The sequence below is a fragment of the Nerophis ophidion genome, linkage group LG26 (assembly GCF_033978795.1).
Source record: "Nerophis ophidion isolate RoL-2023_Sa linkage group LG26, RoL_Noph_v1.0, whole genome shotgun sequence".
In the NCBI taxonomy this organism is placed as follows: domain Eukaryota; kingdom Metazoa; phylum Chordata; class Actinopteri; order Syngnathiformes; family Syngnathidae; genus Nerophis; species Nerophis ophidion.
In genome coordinates, this window is record NC_084636.1 from 34,036,461 (window position 1) to 34,062,410 (window position 25,950).

Here is a 25,950-nt window from a genome sequence, read left to right on the forward strand (position 1 = left end):
AGAGGTTGGATGCACTAAAGCGCCGTGAGCGTGACCGTGTCTCGTTAGCGAGGCTTCATGTGTCACATGACCATTACTACAACAGGAAGTCATGATGAAACATCATGTGGATTATACACTTACTCAACCACATCCTCCCCACACACTGATACAGGTATGATGCGATGATGCAGGTTTGACGTGATGATACAGGTATGATGTGATGATGCAGGTGGGGTGGGGGGGCTGTCTTTGAGCACCCCGCCTCGCACCTTCACTTCATCCAGCAGAGTCCCGCTCGGTCGCGGACTATACCCTTGAATTCTGCACCCTTGCTGCTGACAGTGGGTGGGGCAACAAGGCCTTTTTGAGCGCATACCGTCAGGGACTAGGCGATGATGTCAAGGACAGTTTGCTGCGAGACCAGCCAGCAAGCTACCACGACCTCAGCAAGGACCAGAGGCTCAATGAGGGAGCAGCCGAGTGGAGACAAGCAGCCTGCGAGAGAGTCAGACCTCCCTTACAGGAGACTCAGACCAGCTCTTACTCCTCATCTGCTCCCAACGGTCGGCCAGACCAACGAGGCTTTTCCCTTTCACCTGCTAGACTGGAGGAACCAATGCAGTTAGGCAAGACAGGCCTAGCTGCGGAGGAGAGGGAGAGGAGGTTTCAGCAGCGCTTCTGTTTCTATTGCGGTTTGGCAGGTTATGTCATCCAGGCATGACCAACCAGGCCAAAAGATCAGGCTCACTAGTAAGGGGGAATACTAGTGAGCCACACCGCCATTCCCCAGGCCCACAATGAACCCGGCATTCTCTTCCCTGCCACCCTGTCTTGGAGCTCGAAGAGTCTGAAGGTGGGAGCATATCTGGATTCAGGAGCCGACGAAAATTTTATGGATCGGGAGTTTGTTCGCCAAGCCGACTGACCTTTTGCCCCTGGATACCTAAGGCCTTGGACAGTCATTCCCTGGGACCCATCACACACCGCACAAAACCAGTATCCCTAACCCTCTCGGGTAATCACACAAAGATCATCAGCCTCTGGATCCTAAGTGCCCCTGTTCCTACCCTAGTCATCTGCCGCTCTTGGCTACCCCCAGATTTCCTAGACGTCAGGGAGGGTCTTAGCCTGAAATACGGCTTGCCACGCCAACTGGCTCAAGGCTGCAGTACCCATCTCGAGTATCCCTAAGCCCTTGTCACCCCCCTCCTACCTTGCTGGAGTTCCCTTGGTCTATCATGGTCTTGCTGCAGTATTCAGCAAGGAGCAAGCACTCTCCTTACTCCCGCACAGACCCTATGATTGTGCCATCAAACTCATGCCCAACGCTGTCCTTCCCTCGAACCGACTGTACAACCTCTCCTTACCCAAAAAGCAGGCCTTGACGAATTATATCACAGACTCTCTTCCTGCATCATTACTCCTTCCAAGTTCCCGGTAGCTGCAGGGTTTTTCTTTGTCAACAAGAAAGATGAGTCTTTGCGACCCTTTATTAACTACCGGCAACCAAACCATATCAGAGTCAAGAACAGGTACCCTCCACCCCTCATGAGTTCTTCCTACGAGCCCCTCGCCCCAGCTACCATCGTCACCAAGCTTGACCTCCGCAATGCCTACCATCTAGTCCGGATTAAAGAGGGAGACGAATGAAAGACGGCCTCCAATACTCCCCTGGGCCACTTTGCCATTTGGTCTTACCAACGCCCCAGCTGTCTTCCTGGCATCGGTCAACTACGTCCTGCGAGACATGCTCGAGAAGTTTGTTGTGGTATACCGTGACGACATTCTTGTGTTTTCTCAGAATCTTCAGGAACATCAGCAGCATGTCCGCCTGGTCCTACAGCGCCTTCTCGAGAACCGTCTGCTTGTTAAGGCCGAGAAGTGCGAGTTTCACTCAGCATCTGTCAGCTTTCTTGGCCACATGATCGAGAAGAGAACCATCAGATCAGACCCCAAGAAGGTGGAGGCAGAGGTGGAGTGGCCACAGTCCACCACTTGTACTGAACTCAGAATATTCTTGGGTTTCTCCGGATTCTACCGTCGTTTCATTAAGGACTTCAGCCACGCTTAGACTTCCACACTCTCTGCTTTTCTCTGGACCGAGGCCGCTCCTGTGCTGGTTCCACTCCGACCCTGACAGTCCTTTCACGGTCGAGGTGGATTCCTCTGACTCTGGAATTGGGGCAGTGCTGTCCCAACGTTCCAGGTATGACAATGTATTGCACCCATGGGCCTTCTTTCGTGGTTCTTACCGGCTCTTACCGGCTGAGCGGAACTACGATGTGGGGTACAGGGAGCTTCTGGCCATCAAAAATGCTCTGGTAGAGTGGAGGCCCTGGCTGGAGGGGGCCAAACACCCATTTCTGGCTTTGACTTACCACTGCAACCTCATCCACGTTCGCTCAGCCAGAAGGCTAAACAATCGACAAGCGCGCAGGGCACAATTCTTCTGTAGATTCAATTACACTCTCTCCTTCAGACCTGGCTCGTGGAATGTCTAAGCGGACGCCCTCTTTTGACCCCTGCCCCTGTCAAAGGAATGGTAACGTGGGAGAGCGAAGGCAGGTCAAAACGGCCCTGCACTCCAACCCTGGTCCCGACAGCTGACCCCTGAACAAGCTGTTTGTTCCCCAACCTCTGAGACCTAAGGTACTGGACTGGACACACTCAAATTTGCTAACCTGTCATCCCGGAATCCATGGATCCCTCTCATTTATTCAACGTCAGTTCTGGTCACTGCGTGTAACATTTGCACCCGCAACAAGACTGCCCACAGTCCTAGTGTACTATAGTCCTGGACTTCATCACAGGATTTCCCACCTCGCTAGGTAACACCACCGTTCTCACCCTCATGGACAGATTCTCCAAGGCTACCCACTCCGTGCCAATGTCCAAGCTTCCCTCTGCTGCCGAAACTGCTGACCTGCTCGTCCAACATGTAGTCAAGATCCATGGATTCCCCAGGGATCTTGTGTCTGACCGTGGTTCACAATTCATTTCTCGGGTCTGGCAGACCCTTTGCAAGGGGATCGGGGCCACGGTCAGTCTGTCCTCTGGCTACCACACCCAAAGCATTGCACAAGCCGATAGGGCCAACCAGGGGGTGGAGACCATGCTGTGCTGTATGACTGCCCGCCAACCCACCAGGTATGATGTGATGGTGCAGGTAGGATGTGATGATACGGGTATGATGTGATGATACAGGTGTGATGTGATGATACAGGTGTGATGTGATTATGCATGTATGATGTGATGGTGCAAGTATGATGTGATGATACGGGTATGATGTGATTATGCATGTATGATGTGATGATACAGGTGTGATGTGATGATGCATGTATGATGTGATGATACAGGTGTGATGTGATGGTGCAGGTATGATGTGATGATACAGGTGTGATGTGATTATGCATGTATGATATGATGGTGCAAGTATGATGTGATGATACAGGTATGATGTGATGGCGCAGGTATGATATGATGATACAGGTATGACGTGATGTGCAGGTATGATATGATGATACAGGTATGAGGTGCTGATACACGTAAGATGTGAAGATACAGGTGTGATGTGATGATAGAGTTATGTTAAGATGATACACGTATGAAGTGATGATACAGGTATGAGGTGATGATAGACCTATGTTAAGATGATACAAGAATGAGGTGATGATACAGCTATGATGAGATGATACAGGTAAATGATGTAATTATACAGGTATGATGAGATGATACAGGTAAATGATGTGATGATGCAGGTGTGGTGTGATGATAAAGTTATGATTTGATGATACAGGTGTGACGTGATTATGCCGGTATGATGTGATGATGCAGGTATGATGAGATGATACAGGTAGGATGTGATGATGCAGGCATGAGGTGATGATACAGGTATATGAGGTAATGATACAGGTACAATGTGATGACACAGGTATCATGCGGCAATACAGGCATGAGGTGATGACACAGGTATGAGGTGATGACGCAGGTGTGATGTGATGATGCAGGTGTGATGTGATGATACAGGTGTGATGTGATGATACAGGTATAAGGTGATGATACAGGTATAAGGTGATGATACAGGTATGAGTTGTTGATACTTGTGTGCGTCCAATCAGTAAGGAGGAAGATGTTTGAGGAGGCGTGAGAAGAAGTAGAAGAAGAAGAAAAGAAGATGAAGAAGAAGATAATGATAATAATAATAACAATAATGATAATAAGAATAATAATAATAATAAGAAGAAGAATACTACTACTACAGATAATAATAAAATTGATACCAACCAGAGTGAAGGTGATAATCCTCTCAGTCGCAGCTGAAGTCGTCCAACGTGTGTGTAAGATACTGATGTTCATGTGATATCATTCAGGTCCATCCTCTCTCTCACCCTCCCTCCCTCTCTCTCTCTCTCTCTCCCCCTTTCTCTCGCCCCCTGCCTTCCCCTCCATTAGTCTTCATGCGTCTGCATGGAGGACGAGTGCCTTCTCTAAAAGCCTTTTGCTATTTTTGATGAGGGGACACTGCCCAGCATTTAGGGTCTCTGTGCAGACCACAACGCACTCTGGCACGCACCCGGCAGACTCTGACCCGGAGCGCCTCGTGCATGATTGAAGACGCTGCCATGTTGCCTATTTGTGCCCCGGACACTTCATTAGATTGTCCCGACACGCCAGCCTTTTTCAAATACTATTGTGTAACATTTTTAACACAACATTGTGTTGTTTCTTCATGCTGGAGTCCACTCTTGACATATACACTGTAACCGAGCACTTGCCCCATGTAATAGATGCCATGTATCACATGCAAGCACGTAACGTTAGGGAGTTAGAATAACTATGCGAGTTAGATGCTATCATTACATTTTAACATTGTGTTAAGGTAGCAACATTAGTTTAAGAATGTGAGCTACATGCTAACTTTACTTTTTAACATCTTGCTAGGTTAGCGAGACTGGCATAGCTCTATGTGAGCTATATTCCAACATTACATTTTACCATCATGAGGTTGGCAATATTAGCACAGCTATGAGAGCTACATGCTAACCCTAACCCTAGGTTAGTAACTATAGTGTAGCTATGTGAGCAGCATGCTAACATGACATTTTAACATCATGCTAGGTTAGCAACATTAGCACAATTGTGTGAGCTACATGCTAACTTTTTTTTAACATCATGCTAGGTTAGCAACACTAGTGTAGCAATGTGAGCTACATGCTAACTTTACTTAACGTCTTGCTAGGTTAGTAACACGAGCATAGCTATGTGAGCTACATGCTAAAAATACATTTCAACATCCTGTTAGGTTAGCCAGACTAGCATAGTTATATGAGCTACATGGTAACTTTACATTTTAACATCATGCTATGTTAGTAATATCAGCTTATCTTTGTGAGCTACATGCTAACTTTGAATTTTAACATCCTCTTAGGTTAGTAACTATAGTGTAGCTATGTGAGCAACATGCTAACATGACATTTTAACATCATGCTAGATTAGCAACATTAGCACAACTGTGTGAGCTACATGCTAACTTTATTTTTTAACATCATGCTAGGTTAGCAACACTAGTGTAGCAATGTGAGCTACATGCTAACTTTACTTTTTAACGTCTTGCTAGGTTAGTAACACGAGCATGGCTATGTGAGCTACATGCTAACAATACATTTCAACATCATGCTTGGTTAGCCACACTAGCATAGTTATATGAGCTACATGCTAACTTTACATTTTAACATCATGCTATGTTAGTAATATCAGCTTAGCTTTGTGAGCTACATGCTAACTTTGAAATTTAACATCCTCTAAGGTTAGTAACTATTGTGTAGCTATGTGAGCAACATGCTAACATGACATTTTAACATCATGCTAGGTTAGCAACATTAGCACAGCTATGAGAGCTACATGCTAAAATTTGATTTTACCATCATGCTAGATTAGTAACGTGAGCATAGCTGTGTAAGCTACATGCTAACATTTCATTTTACCATCATGCTAGGTTAGTAACGCCAGCATGGCTATGTGAGCTACATGCTAACAATACATTTTAAAATCATGCTTGGTTAGCCACACTAGCATAGTTATATGAGCTACATGGTAACTTTACATTTTAACATCATGATATGTTAGTAATATCAGCTTTGTGAGCTACATGCTAACTTTGAATTTTAACATCCTCTTAGGTTAGTAACTATAGTGTAGCTATGTGAGCAACATGCTAACATGACATTTTAACATCATGCTAGGTTAGCAACATTAGTACAATTGTGTGAGCTTTATGCTAACTTTATTTTTTAACATCATGGTAGGTTAGCAACACTAGTGTAGCAATGTGAGCTACAGGCTAACTTTACTTTTTAACGTCTTGCTAGGTTAGTAACACGAGCATAGCTATGTGAGCGACATGCTAAAAATACATTTCAACATCCTGTTAGGTTAGCCACACAAGCATAGTTATATGAGCTACATGGAAACTTTGCATCTTAACATCATGCTAGGTTAGCAACATTAGCTTAGCTGTGTAAGCTACATGCTAACTTTGAATTTTAGCATCATGCTAGGTTATCAACATTAGCTTAGCTGTGTAAGCTACATGCTAACTTTAAATTTTAACATCACGTAAGGTTAATATATATAGTGTAGCTATGTGAGCATACTTGCCAACCCTCCAGGATTTCCTGGGAGACTCCCGAAATTCAGCGCCTCTCCCGAAAACCTCCCGGGACAAAATTTCTCCCGAAAAACTCCCGAAATTCAGGCGGCGCTGGACGCCACGCCCCGTCCAGCTCCATGTGGACCCGAGTGACGTGTTGACAGCCTGTTTTCACGTCCGCTTTCCCACAATATAAACAGCGTGTCTGCCCAATGACGTTATAACTGTAGAATGATCGAGGGCGAGTTCTTGGTTTCTTATGTGGGTTTATTTTTAGGCAGTCTCATTACTGTCCTCCCAGCCCGGCAACAACACACAACAACAGCAGTCACATTTTTGTCTACCGTAAAGCATTTTGTCTGCTGTAAACAGCAATGTTGTGACACTCTTAAACAAGACAATACTGCCATCTACTGTGCATGCATATGTGACAATAACATCTACGGCTTTTAGAGCAGTGGTTCTCAACCTTTTTTCAGTGACGTACCCCCTGTGAACATTTTTTTAAAATTCAAGTACCCCCTAGTCAGAGCAAGTCATTTTTGTTTGAAAAAAAAAAAAGGATAAAGAAGTAAAATACAGCACTATGTCATCAGTTTCTGATTTATTAAATTGTATAACAGTGCAAAATATTGCTCATTTGTAGTGGTCTTTCTTGAACTATTTGGAAAAAATGATATAAAAATAACTAAAATCTTGTTGAAAAAGAAACAAGGGATTCAATTAATAAATAAAGATTTCTAGTCCAGTCCATAGTGGATCTAACATAATAGAGAGAGTCCAGTCCATAGTGGATCTAACATAATAGGGAGAGTCCAGTCCATAGTGGATCTAACATAATAGTGTGAGAGTCCAGTCCATAGTGGATCTAACATAATAGGGAGAGTCCAGTCCATAGTGGACCTAACATAATAGTGTGAGAGTCCAGTCCATAGTGGATCTAACATAATAGGGAGAGTCCAGTCCATAGTGGATCTAACATGATAGTGTGAGAGTCCAGTCCATAGTGGATCTAACATAATAGAGAGAGTCCAGTCCATAGTGGATCTAACATAGTGTGAGAGTCCAGTCCATAGTGGATCTAACATAATAGTGTTAGAGTCCAGTCCATAGTGGATCTAACATAATAGTGTGAGAGTCCAGTCCATAGTGGATCTAACATAATAGTGTGAGAGTCCAGTCCATAATGGATCTAACATAATAGGGAGAGTCCAGTCCATAGTGAATCAAACGTAATAAGAGTCAAGTCCATAGTGGATCTAACATTACAGTGAGAGTCCAGTCCATAGTGGATCTAACATAATAATGAGAGTCCAGTCCATAGTGGATCTAACATAATAGTGAGAGTCGAGTCCGTAATGGATCTAACATAATAGTGAGAGTCAAGTCCTTAGTGGGGCCAGCAGGAAACCATCCTGAGCGGAGATGGGTCAGCAGCTCAGTGATGTTGCCAACCGATGCACAGGCGAGCGGTCCACCCCCCAGATCCTGACTCTGGACCTGGAGGTCCATGGCCACCAGACCTGTGCCCTCCCACCCCCCTCCACAAGGGAGAGGGGGGCAGAGGAGAAAAGAAAAGAAACGGCGGATCAACTGGTCTAAAAAGATGAATTATGTCTCTGTTTAATTCCTTGCTTTATGTCTTGTTTAATAGATGTCATCAGTGTTTGAACCGGACAAAGATGTCTACTTAATGTTCTCTCCGGCGGGAAACAAGACGATTAGGTTCGTGGACTCAGGCGGCGTCCCCGAAGCCAAGATGGAATTCCACCCTTACAGTTTTTCCCGCCCAGCAGTGCGATTCCTCGTCGATGGTACTTTTATTTCCTCTCGTAACGAAGTGCGGGTTATTTTTTTTTTATGCCGCGTGACTTGTTTTCGTCCGCCAAAGTGTTGCTCGCGTGCTAGCCTGAGAACACTCGTCCAAGCTGCAGAACCTGGCGAGACGCTTCAAGACCAAAGATCAAAACCCCGCCACAAGGAGGGACAAAGTCCGAGGTGAACGCGCTAACTCCGAGTCTTGGCTGGTTTTAATCCACTGGATTATGTTCCGCTAATCCTCATCAGACCTTCTTGTCAGTACCAGGAATGTGAGACAGGAACAATACTTTCTGGACGCTCCTTCCCAAGTAGTCTTTGCTATGACTTGGCCCGGGGTTTGAACTCACGACCTACCCATCTCTAACCACAAGGCCACTGAGTAGGTTAATAATAACCACAAGGTTCAAAGAGCAGGTTGTGTAATGTGTGACCATGTGTGTTGACTTTTTGCGTTATTTTTCATTTTTTTGCGCCATGACTAGGGAAGGTTGTTTGGATTTTTGGATTGGGTTGTACAAATAAATGCTGTGCTGACAATTCATGGTCATCGGTCTGATTTACTGACGTCAGCGAACATGTAACTGTCGGACCTTCGGGTATTGAAAATTCAAATTGAAACGCTTGGTATTCGGACTCGTTATTGCGCTCTACGTTATGGAGTCTTCATGTTTTCTTTAAGACAGGGGCCCCCGAACTTTCTGACTGGGGGGCCACGTACTGTAGATCCTCAACATAGACCGTGAATGTAAATAGTGCTCGCTCTGGTGGTGCATCCTTACAAGTCCTGCTTTTTATGGGCAAATGCCAAGGAGCGAGTAGTCGTCATCTCTCACACACACACACACACACACACACACACACACACACACACACACACACACACACACACACGTACGTACACATACACATACACACACACGGAGTGAGCATGATTCATCAGATGTTGAGGAGAAAACATGAAGAGGTACCCTGCAGGACTCTCATGTCCTCATCAGTCCTTCGCCGTTTGCTGTTTCTTGCAGCCTTCCAGGACACGCCCCCTTTTTCTTTTAATACAACAACCTCATTTACTCCTTTTATACAACAATACAATTTTATCTTTTCAATACAACAACAATCTAAATTCATAATTTAATAAAACAACCTCTTTTAATAATTTTAATACAACAATACAATTTTATCAATTTAATGCAAAACAATCTTAATTAATAATTTAATACAACAACCTCATTTACTCCTTTTATACAACAATACAATTTTATCTTTTCAATTCAACAACAATCTGAATTCATTATTTAATAAAACAACCTCTTTTAATAATTTTAATACAACAATACAATTTTATCTTTTCAATACAACAACAATCTTAATTAATAATTTAATACAACAACCTCATTTAATCCTTTTATACAACAATACAATTTTATCTTTCCAATACAACAACAATCTAAATTCATAATTTAATACAACAACCTCATTTACTAATTTTAATACAATACAATTTTATCTTTCCAATACAACAACAATCTAAATTCATTATTTAATACAACAACCTCTTTTACTAATTTTAATACAACAATACAATTTTATCTTTTTAATTCAACAACAATCTAAATTCATTATTTAATACAGCAACCTCTTTTACTAATTTTAATACAACAATACAATTTTATCTTTTCAATACAACAACAATCTAAATTAATAATTTAATACAACAACATCATTTACTCCTTTTATACAACAGTACAATTTTATCTTTTCAATACAACAATCTAAATTCATAATTTAATACAACAACCTCATTTACTAATTTTAATACAACAATAAAATTTTATCTTTTCAATACAACAACAATCTAAATTAATAATTTAATACAACAACCTCATTTACTCCTTTTATACAACAATACAATTTTATCTTTTCAATTCAACAACAATCTAAATTCATTATTTAATACAACAACCTCTTTTACTAATTTTGATACAACAATACAATTCTATCTTTTCAATACAACAACAATCTAAATTCATTATTTAATACAACAACCTCTTTTACTCATTTTAATACAACAATACAATTTTATCTTTTCAATACAACAACAATCTAAATTAATAATTTAATACAACAACATTCTTGACTCATGTTAATACAACAATAAAATTGTATCTTTTTAATAAAACACCTAAATTAACAATTTAATACAACAACCTTCTTACTCATGTTAATACAATAATGAAATGGTTTTATGATAAAACAATCTAAATTAATAATTTAATACAACAACCCTTATTTACTCATTTTAATACTATGTTTTTATTTTAATACAACAACCGTCTAAATTAATTATTTAGTATAACAACATTCTTTACTCAAGTTAATACAGTAATACAATGTTGTCTGAGTAATAAAACATATCTAGATTAATAATTTTATACAACAACCCTTTTTACTCATTTTAATACAATACAATTGTTAATTTTTAATACAATGACAATCTAAATTAATAATTTATTACAACAACCTTATTAACTCATGGCAATACAGCAATACAATTGTATCTCTTTAATAAAACTTAAATTAATAATTTAATACAACAACCTTCTTGACTCATGTTAATACAACAATAAAATGGTATCTTTTTAATAAAACAATCTAAATAAATAATTTAATACAACAACCTTCTTGATTCATGTCACTGTAATACAACAATAAAATTGTATCTTCTAAATAAAACACCTAAATTAACAATTTAATACAACAACCTTCTTACTCATGTTAATACAATAATAAAATGTTTTTTTTTGATAAAACAATCTAAATTAATAATTTAATACAACAACCCTTATTTACTCATTTTAATTCAACAACCATCTAAATTATTTAGTACAACAAAATTCTTTACTCATGTTAATACAGTAATAAAATGTTAACTTATTAATAAAACATATCTAGATTAATAATTTTATACAACAACCCTTTTTACTCATTTTAATACAACAATACAATTGTATCTTTTTAATACAACAACTTAATTGACTCAATTTAATACAACAATACAATTTATATTTTTAATACGACGATCTAAATTAATGATTTATTACAACAACCTTCTCTACTCATGTTAATACTAAAATAAAATGTTATCTTTTTAATAAAACAATCTTAATTAATAATGTAAAACAACAACCTTTATTTACTCATGTTAATACAACAATGCAATTTTATCTTTTTTCATAAAGCCATCTAAATTAATGATTTAATACAAGAACACCTATTTACTCGTGTTAATACAACAATGCAATTTCATCGTTTTAATACGAAAACAATCTAAATTAATAATTTAATTAATCAACCCTTATTTACTCATGTTAATAGAACAATATTTTATATTTTAATACAAAAACGATATAAATCAATAATTTTAACCCAACAACACTTATTTACTCATTTTAATATTTTTTTATTTTTAATACAACAACCATCTAAATTGATAATTTAATACAACAACCCTTCTTTACTCATGTTACTACAACAATACAATTTTATCTTTTTGATACATCATTCTAAATTAATAATTTAATACCACAACCTCCTTTACTCGTGTTAATACAACAATAAAATTGCGTCGTTTTAATAAAACAATCTAAATTAATAATGCAGAACAACAATCCTTATTTACTCATGTTAATACAATAATGCAATTTTATCTTTTTAATAAAACAATCTAAATTAATTTAATACACAACCCTATCTTAGTGTTAATACAACAATCCAATTTCATCGTTTAATACAAAAACAATTTTAATTGATAATTTAGTCCAACTTAATTGACTCATTTTAATACAACAATATAATTTATATTTTTGTGCAATAATTTAATACAACAATAACATTTAATCTTTCTAATAAAACAATCTAAATTAACAATTTAATACAACAACCCTTAGTTACTCATGTTAATACAACAATACAATTTTATCGTTTTAATACAAAAACAATCTAAATAATAATTGAATACAACAACCCTTATTTACTCGTTTTCATACAACAATATAATTTTACCTTTTTAATACAACAATCTATATGAATAGTTTGTTACAATAACCCTCCATTTAATACACTAATACAATTTTATCTTTTCAATACAACATCATTCTAAATGAATAATTTAATACAACAACCTCCATTACTTGTGTTAATACAACAATAACATTTTATCTTTTTAATAAAACAATCTAAAGTAATAATTTATCTTCTATTTATGGGGCAACTGAGTAGGTTGATCAGTTCAATACAACAACCTTATTTACTCATGTTGATACAACAATACAACTTTATTTTGTTATTGCAAAAACTATCTGAATTAATAATTTAATACAACAACCTTATTTACTCATGTTAATACACTAATACAAATTCATCTTTTTAATAAAACAATCTAAAAATAATCATTCGATACAACAACTTAATTTACTTATTTTAATTTAACCATAAAATGTTACATTTTTAAGAAAACAATCTAAATTAATAATGTTTTACAACAACCCTTATTTACTCATGTTAAAATAATGAAATTTTATCTTTTTAATACAACAATCTAAATCAAATAATTTAACAACCTGTAAACCATCTTTTTAATTCAACAATAATCTAAAATAATCATTAAATACAACAACATAATATTTGTATTCAATAAAACAACCTTCTTTACTCAAGTTAACACAACAATATAATTGCTTAATTTTTTATACAGCAATACAATTGTATCCTTTTATACAACAACAATCTAAATTAATAATTTAATACAACAACCCTTATTTACTCGTGTTAAGACAATACAATTTAAAAAAAATTATACAGCAACAATCTAAAATAATCATTTAATACAACAACTTAAATGACTCATTTTAATACAACAATACAATAACAATCCAAATCAATAATTTAATACAACAACCATTATTTACTCATTATAACACAGTATTTTTTTCTTTTTAATACAAAAACAATCTTAATTAATAATGTAGCCTGTATGTTACTTAAGTAAAGCACTGTACAAGTATTAAGTAAACAATGAATTATATAACTGGGCCAGATGAGAAGAAACTAAATTCAGCTCTAGGAATGGAGAGTAATGAAGACTGAACACAGGTTTTAACTTTAAATGGTACCAAATTATATTAAAGAATTATAGGAAAAATAAACAACAAAAAGACATGTAAATTCGAATGGCCATTCACATCCATCCATCCATTTTCTACCGCTTATTCCCTTTCGGGGTCGCGGGGGGCGCTGGCGCCTATCTCAGCTACAATCGGGCGGAAGGCGGGGTACACCCTGGACAAGTCGCCACCTCATCGCAGGGCCAACACAGATAGACAGACAACATTCACACTCACATTCACACACTAGGGCCAATTTAGTGTTGCCAATCAACCTATCCCCAGGTGCATGTCTTTGGAGGTGGGAGGAAGCCGGAGTACCCGGAGGGAACCCACGCATTCACGGGGAGAACATGCAAACTCCACACAGAAAGATCCCGAGCCTGGATTTGAAACATAAATTACAGAACGTTCAATATTTACAATGTGATACAGTACTTGACAGAGGTGGGTAGTAACGCGCTACATTTACTTGAGTAACTTTTGGGATAAATTGTACTTCTACGAGTAGTTTTTATGCAACATACTTTTACTTGAGTATATTTATAGACAAGAAACGCTACTTTTATTCCGTTCCATTTATCTACATTCAGCTCGCTACTCGCTACTTTTTTTTTTTAATCGATCTATTAATGTTTGTTTTGGTTAATGACAGAGCTTCAAAGTAGAATCTACGCATGCCCGCGTTTCACCAATATCATGCAGTCACTGGTGACGTTGGACCAATCAAACAGAGCCAGGCGGTCACATGACCTGACTTAAACAAGTTAAAAAACGTATTCGGTTGTTACCATTTAGTGGTCAATTGTACGGATTATGTACTGTACTGTGCAATCTAATAATAAAAGTTTCAATCAATCAATCAATCAATCAAAAGTGTAAAGGATCTATTTTAGGCCCCATCCTGTTTGCTCTTTATCTCCTCCCTCTTGGAGATATTTTTAAGAAACATGGAGTGTTTTATCACTTTTATGCAGATGACTGCCAAATTTACATGCCGATTTCACCCCTTCTTAACTGTCTAATAGCCCAGAATTTTTTAATAATGAATGAGGGAAAAACGGAAATTTTAGTTTTTGGTCCGGCCCTCACTGACTTGGGACCATCGCAAAATGATGTGCTTAGACTTGGCGTCACTATAGACAGCCATTTTAAACTAGACAATGGCGTTTTAAAATCGTGTTTTTATCACCTTCGTCTTTTAGTAAAGGTTAAACCCTTTTTATCTTTTAACCTTTTTGAACAAGTGGTGCATGCTTTTATGTCAAGCGGCCTGGACTACTGCAATGCACTTTATGCTGGCATTAGCCAAAAAGCTCTCTCCCGGTTGCAGTTAGTCCAGAAGGTGGCAGCAGGACTTTTAACAGGGGCCAGGAAACGCCAGCATATAACCCCAATTCTTCAGAGTTTGCACTGGCTCCCTGTTCATTTTAGAATTGATTTCAAAACATTGCTGTTTGTTTTTAAATCTTTACATGGACTGGCACCTGAATATATCTCGGACCTCATCCAAATCTCTGAGGTCCGAGAGCCAGTTCCAGCTCGTAGTGCCCAAGACCAGACTTAAGACCAGGGGAGACAGGGCCTTCTCTGTGGTCGGCCCTAAGCTCTGGAACACTCTGCCGCTCCATGTTCAAACTGCTTCCACAGTGGACTCTTTTAAGTCTCGTCTTAAGACCCACTTTTATTCTTTGGCTTTTAACACTACGTGAGTTGTGTGGTCCTCTGTTGTCCTCTGTTTTTTATACACTTTTATTTTTATTTTACTGTTTTAATTGATTTTACCCTTTAAAATAGTTTTTAATCATATTTGTTTTTATTGGTTTTATTTTTATTCATTTTTTGTTTTATTCAGTCATTGGTGGAGCATAATATTGTTTATAACATGGCTGTGCAGCACTTTGGAAACGTTATTGTTGTTTAAATGTGCTATATAAATTTAGTGGATTGGATAAAGGAAAAAAAACACTTTTTATTTCAACCGTACTTCCTGTCAAAAGCCTAAAGACTGATCGCACAGTTCCTGTCTTCACAATAAAAGCGCCGCTCCATCGCGCCTGCGCTAACAAAATAAGAGTCTCCAAAAGCCAGCGCAAACAAGCTAGCAAGCTACGGAGTTTGCCGCCAATGTATTTCTTGTAAAGTGTATAACAACGAATATGGAAGCTGGACAAATAAGATGCCAAAAACCCACGACTTTCATGTGGTATTAGACAGAAAAGAGAAACTTTTTTCCTCCTCCATTTGAAAATGTGGGCGTTATCATCATTACTGTCTGATTCCAATCAATGCAAGTCATCAGAATCAGGTAATACACCAACTTATATTCTTGTCTTCATGAAAGATAGGAATATATATGTTAAACATGCATGTATATTCATTAAAACACCTTTAACATGTCAACAAAAACAGCAAAATAAATATAAATTATATATGTATATATATATGATATGTGTGTGTATAAATGATTTGTGTGTGTATGTACGATATGTGTGTGTATGTATATATGAGGTAGATCACCTCGACTTGGTCATTTATTAAGTAATTGATAAACGTTGAAAAACTTATTGGGGTGTTACCATTTAGTGGTCAATTGTACGGAATATGTACTGTACTGTGTTATCTACTAATACAAGTTTTAATCAATCAATCAAATCAATGAATTCCTACTGAGGCTATGGTGCTGTGCTGGGGACATCTCTGCGCTGCTGGTCCGCCTACGCTTGGGATGGTTTCCTGCTGGCTCCGCTGTGAACGGGACTCTCGCTGCTGTGTCTTGGATCCTCTTTGGACTGGACTCTCGCGACTGTGTTGTATCCATTGTGGATTGAACTTTCACAGTATCATGTTGGACCCGCTCGACATCCATTGCTTTCCTCCTCTCTAAGGTTCTCATAGTCATCATTGTCACCGACGTCCCACTGGGTGTGAGTTTTCCTACCGAGGATGTCGTGGTGGTTTGTACAGCCCTTTGAGACACTAGTGATTTAGGGCTATATAAGTAAACATTGATTGATTGATTGATTAAGTTATTGTGGCTCAATGTGCCATTTTTTTCATTTTATTTTAATGTACTATTATTTAATATATAATATTGTTTTAGTTGCTTAAGAGATATTACATAATTTGTTCATTGCTATTTTTATGTTTTTGTGCATTATTTTTTGCCGTAATCAGGTTACTCATCAGTTACTCAGTACTTGAGTAGTTTTTTCACAACATACTTTTTACTTTTACTCAATACTCCTTACTTTTACTTGAGTAATAAATCTCTAAAGTAACTGTACTCTTACTTGAGTACAATTTCTGGCTACTCTACCCACCTCTGCTACTTGATTCAGTCCTTGTTTTTACCAAGAATGGTATAGGCGCAACATGACAGTTCATTAAACGACCTCGCAAAGTCCACGTTGTGGTGGCCGTGTCCAGAGGGGTTTTAGTGAAGGTAACGGCTAAATGTGAAAGTTCAGGGAGGACAGAAATGAACTTGTTGCGTTATGAAAAACCAAAGGGAAAAAAACAGAGCGGCTGCTGAGGAGCCTCCTACCCGCCCGGCTCGGTTGGGTGGATTCAGTTCGGTTGGTTCGGTTCCAGGCATAAAGCTTCAGACTCTAGCTCGCCATCAGACATGTCCTGTACAACAAGGGCAGGACCAGGCAATTTTCCAGTGCGCGCACACAAAATACATTCAGATACTAAATACTAAATAATACTGTATTCAAATAGCAAGCATATTTCTTAATATTGTACAATAATTCATGAATCCAATTAGAATAAATAATATAATAATTTTATATCAAAATATTAATTCTCTAATATCAAAATCTACCAATTGCAACCACAAATAAAGTGCATGGCAGACAGTGGTTGAGTGGACTGCATCATAAAATGCATAGATGTTACATTTTTTACATATACTGTGCATTACATACAGATTTGAATTGGTTATTGAGTTGTTGTTTTTCTTCTATCAAGTAGTTCAAGTCAGTCAAACAATGTTTATCGTTTATGATTTATTTATTTTTTATTTCAGGCAAATTGATGGACTTTAAATCGTTTCTGTCATAGACTAATAAACATTGTTAATAATAATAATATTAATAATGTCTTTCTGTTTTCATGTGTTATTATATTTTTCTTGCCTTTTGGTCCAGGACCCTTTGGGACAGTGTGACAAGGGGTGGCACTTTCGTGACCTCTGTGGTGCTTTTTTTGTGGACTTCTGGATCTGCCTCCCGGGAGCCTTTTGGCCATGGAGACCAGCTGCTGGGTGTCTGCCACACCGGAGTCTGTTTGGAGGGACTGGAGGAGATGTGGATGAGGGGACAGGACTGCGGAGCTAGCACTGAGCTACTGGGACGGAGAGGCTTCGCGGTGTCTCGGCTGGGTGAGCAGGTGTCGGACACCTCAGTCTCCTTGGACGTATCCTCGCTCATCCATGCGGACTGGACACTGGCCGAGAGTGGAGTCTGCTGTCTTGGTTGCTTTGTTGGGTCTGCTCCTGTCTCTGGCCATGCTCCCTCCACCCCAGCGGACGATGGCGTGGAACACCGCAGAGGCCACCACAGTGGATATGTTTATTTTAGTTTTTATTCATAGCTGTATGTAGAGTGTCTGGTTGTATCTGCTGCTTTAATGTCCTCTGTGTTCTTTGATGTTTGATGTTTCCCTCTTACACACATGGAAGAGGGATGTGTACTATGGCTATGAGTTGTTTTTTTCTTTTTTTTTCCCTTGGCTTCAATCTGCACCCCCACTCCAGGGCCCAGGCTAAGACCGATTTTTTTTATCTTCTATCTTCCCCCCCCCCCCCCGTTTACCTGTATGTCATCTTTTTTGTAAGGGGCGCTGGAAGCCGGCAGACCCGTCAGCGATCCTGTTCTGTCTCCCTGTAATGTTTGTCTGATCTTGAATGGGATTGCGCTGAAAATTGTAATTTTCCTGAAGGAACTCTCCTGACGGAATAAATAAAGTACTATCTATAAGTGCAGGACTAATAGACTCAAGAACTCCTTTGTCCCACACGCCATTAGACTGTACAACTCCTCTCTGGGACGGGGGGGCGGGGGGTATTAGGATGACAGGGGATGCAAAACATTAACAGTGCAATACGTTTTCATAACATGGTCACTACTGCCTACTTTGTCTTATTATATTCTTATTTTACTGTTATATTGTTATTCCCATTGTTTTTATTCTTTTTGTAATATTTCTCTATTTTGTTTCCTTTTAAACCCCCATTATTTACTTGTTACTTTTTTCTTTAAATTGATCTCAACTCTGTACACTGCTGCTGGAATTTTAATTTTCCTCAAGGAACTCTCTTGAAGGAATCAATAAAGTACTATCTATCTATCTAATCTAATCTATATAGCACTTTACATTTTAAAAAACATTTCAAAATGCTCAAGTTATTCTTTGTAAGGTGATCCGTATTGTTTCGTTTTTGTTTTATTTAAGTTTCGGTATAGCTCGGTTGGTAGAGTGGCCGTGCCAGCAACTTGAGGGTTGCAGGTTCGATTCCCGCTTCCGCATCCGCCATCCTAGTCACTGCCGTTGTGTCCTTGGGCACGACACTTTACCCACCTGCTCCCAGTGCCACCCACACTGCTTTAAATGTAACTTAGATATTGGGTTTCACTATGTAAAGCGCTTTGAGTCACTAGAGAAAAGCGCTATATAAATATAAATCACAATTTGATGCATAGCATTGACAAGCATCAAACAATTAACACAACCCAGAAACAAATCAGACAATTGTTGAGACTGCTAACGTTTCATTCAGTTGACAATATTCAAAGAAACAGGCATAGAAGTAGATGCTAACAGCTCCATTCAAAATGAATGTAGCGGCTAAGCTACACAGATGCAACTCACCAATTCCGCAGATAAATCCCACTTAAACACTCTCGCACGGCTTCAGTAGTTGGCTCCTGCAGTTCGACATTATTACATTTCAGTTAAAAGAACTTAGTTAGTAATTAGTGTCAAAAGCGAGTCACATACCTGCAGCAACGTCCCTCTCGCACTTCCTGGATTTTATGCTTCCCGCCTTAGGTCAGGTGACCGCGTGACGCAATGACGCGCGCGGTCATGTGACCACGTGACGTAATGACGCACGCAAAGACACGAAAATAAATAGGATATTTAAGTAAAATGATATTTAAATAGAAATATATTTAATTAGAAATAATATTTGAGAGGATATTTAAATACAATTATTTAAATAGGAAGATTTAATTACAAAGAATATTCAATGGGGTTTTAAAAGGATATTTAATGATGTTTCGTCACCCAGGTTGCAATAATTTAATACAAAACCCTTATTTACTCATTTTCATACAATATAATTTTACCTTTTTAATACAACAACAATCTATATGAATAGTTTAATACAACAACCCTTAATTACTTATTTTAATACAACAATAAAATTGTATCTTTTTAATACAAAGACAATCTAAATTAATAATTTAATACGACAACTTCCTTTACTCATGTGAATAGAGCAATGCAATGTTATCATTCTAATAAAAAAAAAAATCTAAATTCATAATTTAATACAACAACCCCTTATTTACTCACGTTACTACAACAATGCAATTTTATCTTTTTAATAAAACATTCTAAATTCATAATCTAATACAACAACCCTTATTTACTCACGTTAATACAACAATGCAATTTTATCTTTTTAATACAAAAACAAACCAAATCAATAATTTAGTACAAAAACCCTTATTTACTCATATTAATAAACTGATGTAAATTTAGCTTTTTAATACAACAACAAATTCAAATAACCATTTAATACAAAAGCTTAAAGGCCTACTGAAATGAGATTTTCTTATTTAAACGGGGATAGCAGGTCCATTCTATGTGTCATACTTCATCATTTCGCGATATTGCCATATTTTTGCTGAAAGGATTTAGTAGAGAACATCCACGATAAAGTTCGCAACTTTTGGTCGCTAATAAAAAAGCCTTGCCTGTACCGGAAGCAGAAGACGATGTGCGCGTGACGTCAGGGGTTGTAGAGCTCCTCACATCCTCACATTGTTTACAATCATGGCCACCAGCAGCAAGAGTGATTCAGATCGAGAAAGCGATGATTTCCCCATTAATTTGAGCGAGGATGAAAGATTCGTGGATGAGGAAAGTGAGAGTGAAAGACAATAAAATAAAATAAAATAAAATAAATAAATAAAAAATAAAAAAAACTAGACGGCAGAGCGTTTCAGATGCAATTAGACACATTTACTAGGATAATTCTGGAAAATCCCTTATCTGCTTATTGTTTTACAAGTGTTTTAGTGAGATTATATGGTCATATCTGTACAACCTTTATGGTGACCGCCAGTCTCTCTGAGGGAAGCCACGTTTTCTCAACGGGGGCGGCCAGTGGGAGGAGGCAAGAGAGTCCACAGCTGCCTCTTTGACGGGTGCAGGAGGAACGACACACACACACACATATATGGATAAATATATATATATATAAATATATATGTATAAATATATACTGTATATATATATATACATATAAATATATATATATATACATTTATACATATATAAGTATAAATATATATATATATACACGTTTATACATATATATGCACAAATATATATACATATACAAAAATACATGTATAGATATATATAAATATACACATATAAATATATGTATGTTTATACATATATGTATAAACGTATATTTATATAAATGTATGCATTTATACATATATATGTCTGAATATATATACATATACATATATGTATATATATGTATATGTGTATATATATATGTGTGTGTGTATATCTATATATGTATAAACTTATATTTATATATGTGTGTGTTTACATCTATGTATGTATCAACGTATATTTATATATATGTATACATTTATACATATATACGTTTAAATGTATGAATATATGTATACATTTTTACATATATGTATATACATATATTCATACATATATATGTATATATATATGTATCTGAATAAATATATGTTTATACATATATACGTTTATATATATGTACATATATATATATATATAAACGTATATTTATTCATATATATATATATATGTATGTATGTATATATATATATATATATATATATATATATATATATATATATATATATATATATATATATATATATATATATATATATATATATATAAACATATGTATATATCTGCTCCCTTATCTATTCAATCAGTCAAAGACAGCAAACATTTTGTTGATATATTTTATTTTCTCTCATAACTGTTTTCCAAGCAATAAAAATCCAAACAAAAAGCAGAAATGTTGCCAAATGATGTGACAAAAAAATGGAGGTTGACTTCCTGCAGCTTCACTCGAGCGCCGGGTCCGGACACAGGCGGTCTTTTAGGTCCTCCCTGGTCCTGCGCCTCCAGCCCCGGGCGGACACGTGGTAGACGTCCACCGCGTTCCCAGAGTAGGCGTCCCTGTGCGCCGCCCGCGTCACCGCCTCCTTCGCCACCAGCGCCGCCTCCTCCTCCGTCATTCGCCAGTCCAGCGCCTGGTCCAGGACGGCGTAGGCGTAGGGCGACCCGGAGCCCACGGAGAAGAGCGTCCCCTGGAGGCGTGTGCCGTCGCTGCACACGTAGAAGAGGGCGGGGCCGGTGTCCCACCCACACAGCGTGGTGGCCACGCACAGTTCGCTGCCCTTGAAGGGGAGGAGCATGTGCCACAGCAGCTTGGCGGCGCTGCAGGTGGACAAGCGGCGCCCGTGCCGCAGCTGGTAGAGCCGCAGTTCCCGCCCCAGAAGGCGTTTCCAGAAGCCGCAGTCGGCCGAGGTGCCCGAGCTGGTGGCCACCAGGTGGCTGTGGATGGGCTCCACCTTGTCCGAGTCCGGACTGGCCACCAGGCCGCTGCAGCTGGAGCGAGTGTCTGCCGCCGCCAGCACGCCGCCCTGGAAGGTAAAGGCCAGGGTGGTGGTGCCGTGAGACGTGGCGAATGGCGGCGACACACGCCGACAAGGTGTTGAGCCGGTCCAGGAGGTCTGGAAGGGTCGAAGTTTTCCAAGGTGTCTTTGGTGGAGACCGGGCGGGACGTAGAAGTGGAAGAGAGAGGTTGGACCAAACAGTCCACAAGTCACATGTCCACTTTTCTGGCCACCTTTGAAGCCGCACAGGTCTTGTAACGCCATTGCATCAAACTTCTACAACCTAAACTTCTACAACCTAAACTTCTACAACCTAAACTTCTACAACCTAAACTTCTACAACCTAAACTTCTACAACTTAAACTTCTACGACCTAAACTTCTCCAACCTAAACTTCTACAACCTAAATTTCTACAACCTAAATTTCTACAACCTAAACTTCTACAACTTAAACTTCTACAACCTAAACTTCTACGACCTAAACTTCTACAACATAAACTTCTACAACTTAAACTTCTACAACTTAAACTTCTACAACCTAAACTTCTACGACCTAAACTTCTACGACCTGAACTTCTCCAACCTAAACTTCTCCAACCTAAACTTCTACGGCCTGAACTTCTACAACCTGAACTTCTACAACTTAAACTTCTACAACTTAAACTTCTACAACCTAAACTTCTACAACTTCAACTTCTACAACCTAAACTTCTACGACCTAAACTTCTACGACCTGAACTTCTCCAACCTAAACTTCTCCAACCTAAACTTCTACAACCTAAACTTCTACGGCCTGAACTTCTACAACCTGAACTTCTACAACTTAAACTTCTACAACTTAAACTTCTACAACGTAAACTTCTACAAATTCAACTTCTACAACCTAAACTTCTACGACCTAAACTTCTACGACCTGAACTTCTAAAACCTAAACTTCTACAACCTAAACTTCTCCAACCTGAACTTCTCCAACCTGAACTTCTAAAACCTAAACTTCTACAACCTAAACTTCTCCAACCTGAACTTCTAAAACCTAAACTTCTACAACCTAAACTTCTCCAACCTGAACTTCTAAAACCTAAACTTCTACAACCTAAACTTCTACAACCTAAACTTCTACAACCTAAACTTCTACGACCTGAACTTCTAAAACCTAAACTTCTACAACCTAAACTTCTACAACCTGAACTTCTACAACCTAAACTTCTACAACCTAAACTTCTACGACCAAAACTTCTACAACTTAAACTTGTACAACCTAAACTTCTACGACCTGAACTTCTACAACCTGAACTTCTAAAACCTAAATTTCTACAAGCTAAACTCCTACAACCTAAACTTGTACGACCTTAACATCTACAACCTAAACTTCTACCACCTGAACTTCTACGACCTAAACTTCAATGACCTGAACTTTTACAACATCAACTTCTACAAGTTAAACTTCTACAATCTAAATTCCTAGGATTTAAACTTGTACGACCTGAACTTCTACAACCTAGAACTTAAACCTCTAAAACTTAAATTTCTACGACTTAAACTCCTATAACCTAAATTTCTACGATCTAAACTTCTACAAACTAAACCCCTAGAACTTAGACTTCTACAACCTAAATTCCGAGGATTTAAACTTCTATGAACGGAACTTCTACAAACTAATCTTCTACAACCTAAACTTCTAGACCTTAATCCTCTAAAATTTTAACTTCTACGACTTAAACTTCTAAAACCTAAACTTCTACAACTTAAACTCCTGGAACTTAAACTTCTACAACCCAAACTTCTACAAACTAAACCCCTAGAACTTAGACTTCTACAACCTAAATTCCGAGGATTTAAACTTCTATGAACTGAACTTCTACAAACTAATCTTCTACAACCTAAACTCCTAGATTTTAATCCTCTAAAATTTTAACTTCTACGACTTAAACTTCTAAAACCTAAACTTATACAACTTAAACTCCTGGAACTTAGACTTCTACAACCGAAACTTCCACAACCTAAACTTTTATGACTTAAACTTCCACAACTTAAACTCCTAGAACTTAAACTTCTACAACCTAAACTTCTATAACTTAAACTTCTACAACCAATACTTCTTCAAACTAAACTTCTACAAATTAAATGTCTACAACATAAACTAATACCACCTAATCTCCTAGAACTTAAACTTCTACAACCTGAATTTTTACAACCTAAACTTGTACTACCCAAACTTCTACAACCTAAACTTCTACAACCTAAACTTGTACAACCTAAACTTCTACGACTTAATCTTCTAAAACCTAAACTCCTAGAACTTAGACTTCTACGACCTAAAATTCTACAACTTAAACTTCTACAAATGAAAATTCTACAACCCAAACTTCTACAACCTAAACTTCTAAAACCTAAACTTGTACAACCTAAACTTCTACGACCTAATCTTCTAAAACCTAAACTCCTGGAACTTAGACTTCTACAACCTAAACTTCTACGACCTAAACTTCTACAACCTAAACTTCTCCAACCTAAACTCCTAAAACTAAAACTTCTAATATCTAAATGCCTGGGATTTAAACTTCTACAACCTAAACTTCAACAATTAAACTTCTCCAACTTAAACTCCTAGAACTTAAACTTCTCCAACTGAAACTGAAGCGTCTATAGGATCCTAGAACCTGAACTAGGACTGACCTGGTCAATGAGCAACTTTTATAGCGGACTAAAGCCGACATGCTCCTCCCCCCCAAGCGGAAGAGTCAGCAAATAATTCATCCCGACCGACGCTCTCCTCTCAGTTCCTCCCCCACAAGTTGTGTCCTGGGTCCACAGAGTCCTGAAGTCCTGCCAGCTGAACATAGTGCTGATCAGGCTCTCCTGAGGTTTGAATCCCTGGTAGGTGACCAAGCAGCATGAGGTGAGGTGTCTCATTACCAGCACACTCTGCAAACATGCATGCACAGCTCAGAGGGGGAGGCGGCCACACTGTGAGGGGAGGAGTCTGCGTAACATGATGACATCATTTTACTCAACACTCCCTTGAATTACTCTTAGTGACAAATGTAGTGTTAGCATGTCGTTCACATAGTTGTGCAAGTGTTGCTAACCTAGTATGATGTTAAAAAGTAATGTTAGCGTGTAGCTCACATAGCTATGCTAGTGTTGCTAACCTAGCATGATGTTAAAATGTAATGTTAGCGTGTAGCTCACATTGCTATGCTAGTGTTGCTAACCTAGCATAATGTTAAAATGTAATGTTAGCATGTAGCTCACATAGCTATGCTGGTGTTGTTAACCTAGCATGATGTTAAGATGTAATGTTAGCATTTGGTTCACATAGCAATGCTAGTGTTGCTAACTTGTAATCATGTTAAAATGTAATGTTAGCATGTAGCTCAAATAGCTATGCTTGTGTTGCTAACCTAAAATGTAA

At 38.1% G+C, this 25,950-nt stretch overlaps 1 protein-coding gene and 1 long non-coding RNA gene across 2 annotated transcripts in view; both read right to left on the minus strand.

Moving 5' to 3' along the window:
- LOC133543636 (uncharacterized) overlaps positions 1-19,677 on the minus strand; it is a 31,742-nt gene extending 12,065 nt beyond the window's left edge. The window contains exons 1-3 of the long non-coding RNA XR_009804433.1: positions 19,621-19,677; positions 19,492-19,547; positions 17,162-17,247 (exon numbers count right to left, since the gene is read on the minus strand). This is a non-coding gene — a long non-coding RNA (uncharacterized LOC133543636). The remainder of the gene's footprint in view (positions 1-17,161; positions 17,248-19,491; positions 19,548-19,620) is intronic.
- A 2,207-nt stretch (positions 19,678-21,884) lies between these two features.
- On the minus strand, positions 21,885-25,684 carry LOC133543336 (proteasome subunit beta type-11-like). The gene is made up of 2 exons (XM_061887851.1): positions 23,044-25,684; positions 21,885-22,833 (listed from the first exon to the last, which is right to left on the minus strand). Exon 2 carries the CDS (start codon positions 22,797-22,799, stop codon positions 21,981-21,983), a length of 819 nt encoding a protein of 272 aa, XP_061743835.1. The 5' UTR covers positions 22,800-22,833; positions 23,044-25,684; the 3' UTR covers positions 21,885-21,980.
- Between the last annotated feature and the right edge of the window lie 266 nt (positions 25,685-25,950).

Excerpts from the sequence above, each read along its gene's own strand:
- LOC133543336 (XM_061887851.1), bottom strand. The coding sequence starts at position 22,799 with ATGGCGTTACAAGACCTGTGCGGCTTCAAAGGTGGCCAGAAAAGTGGA.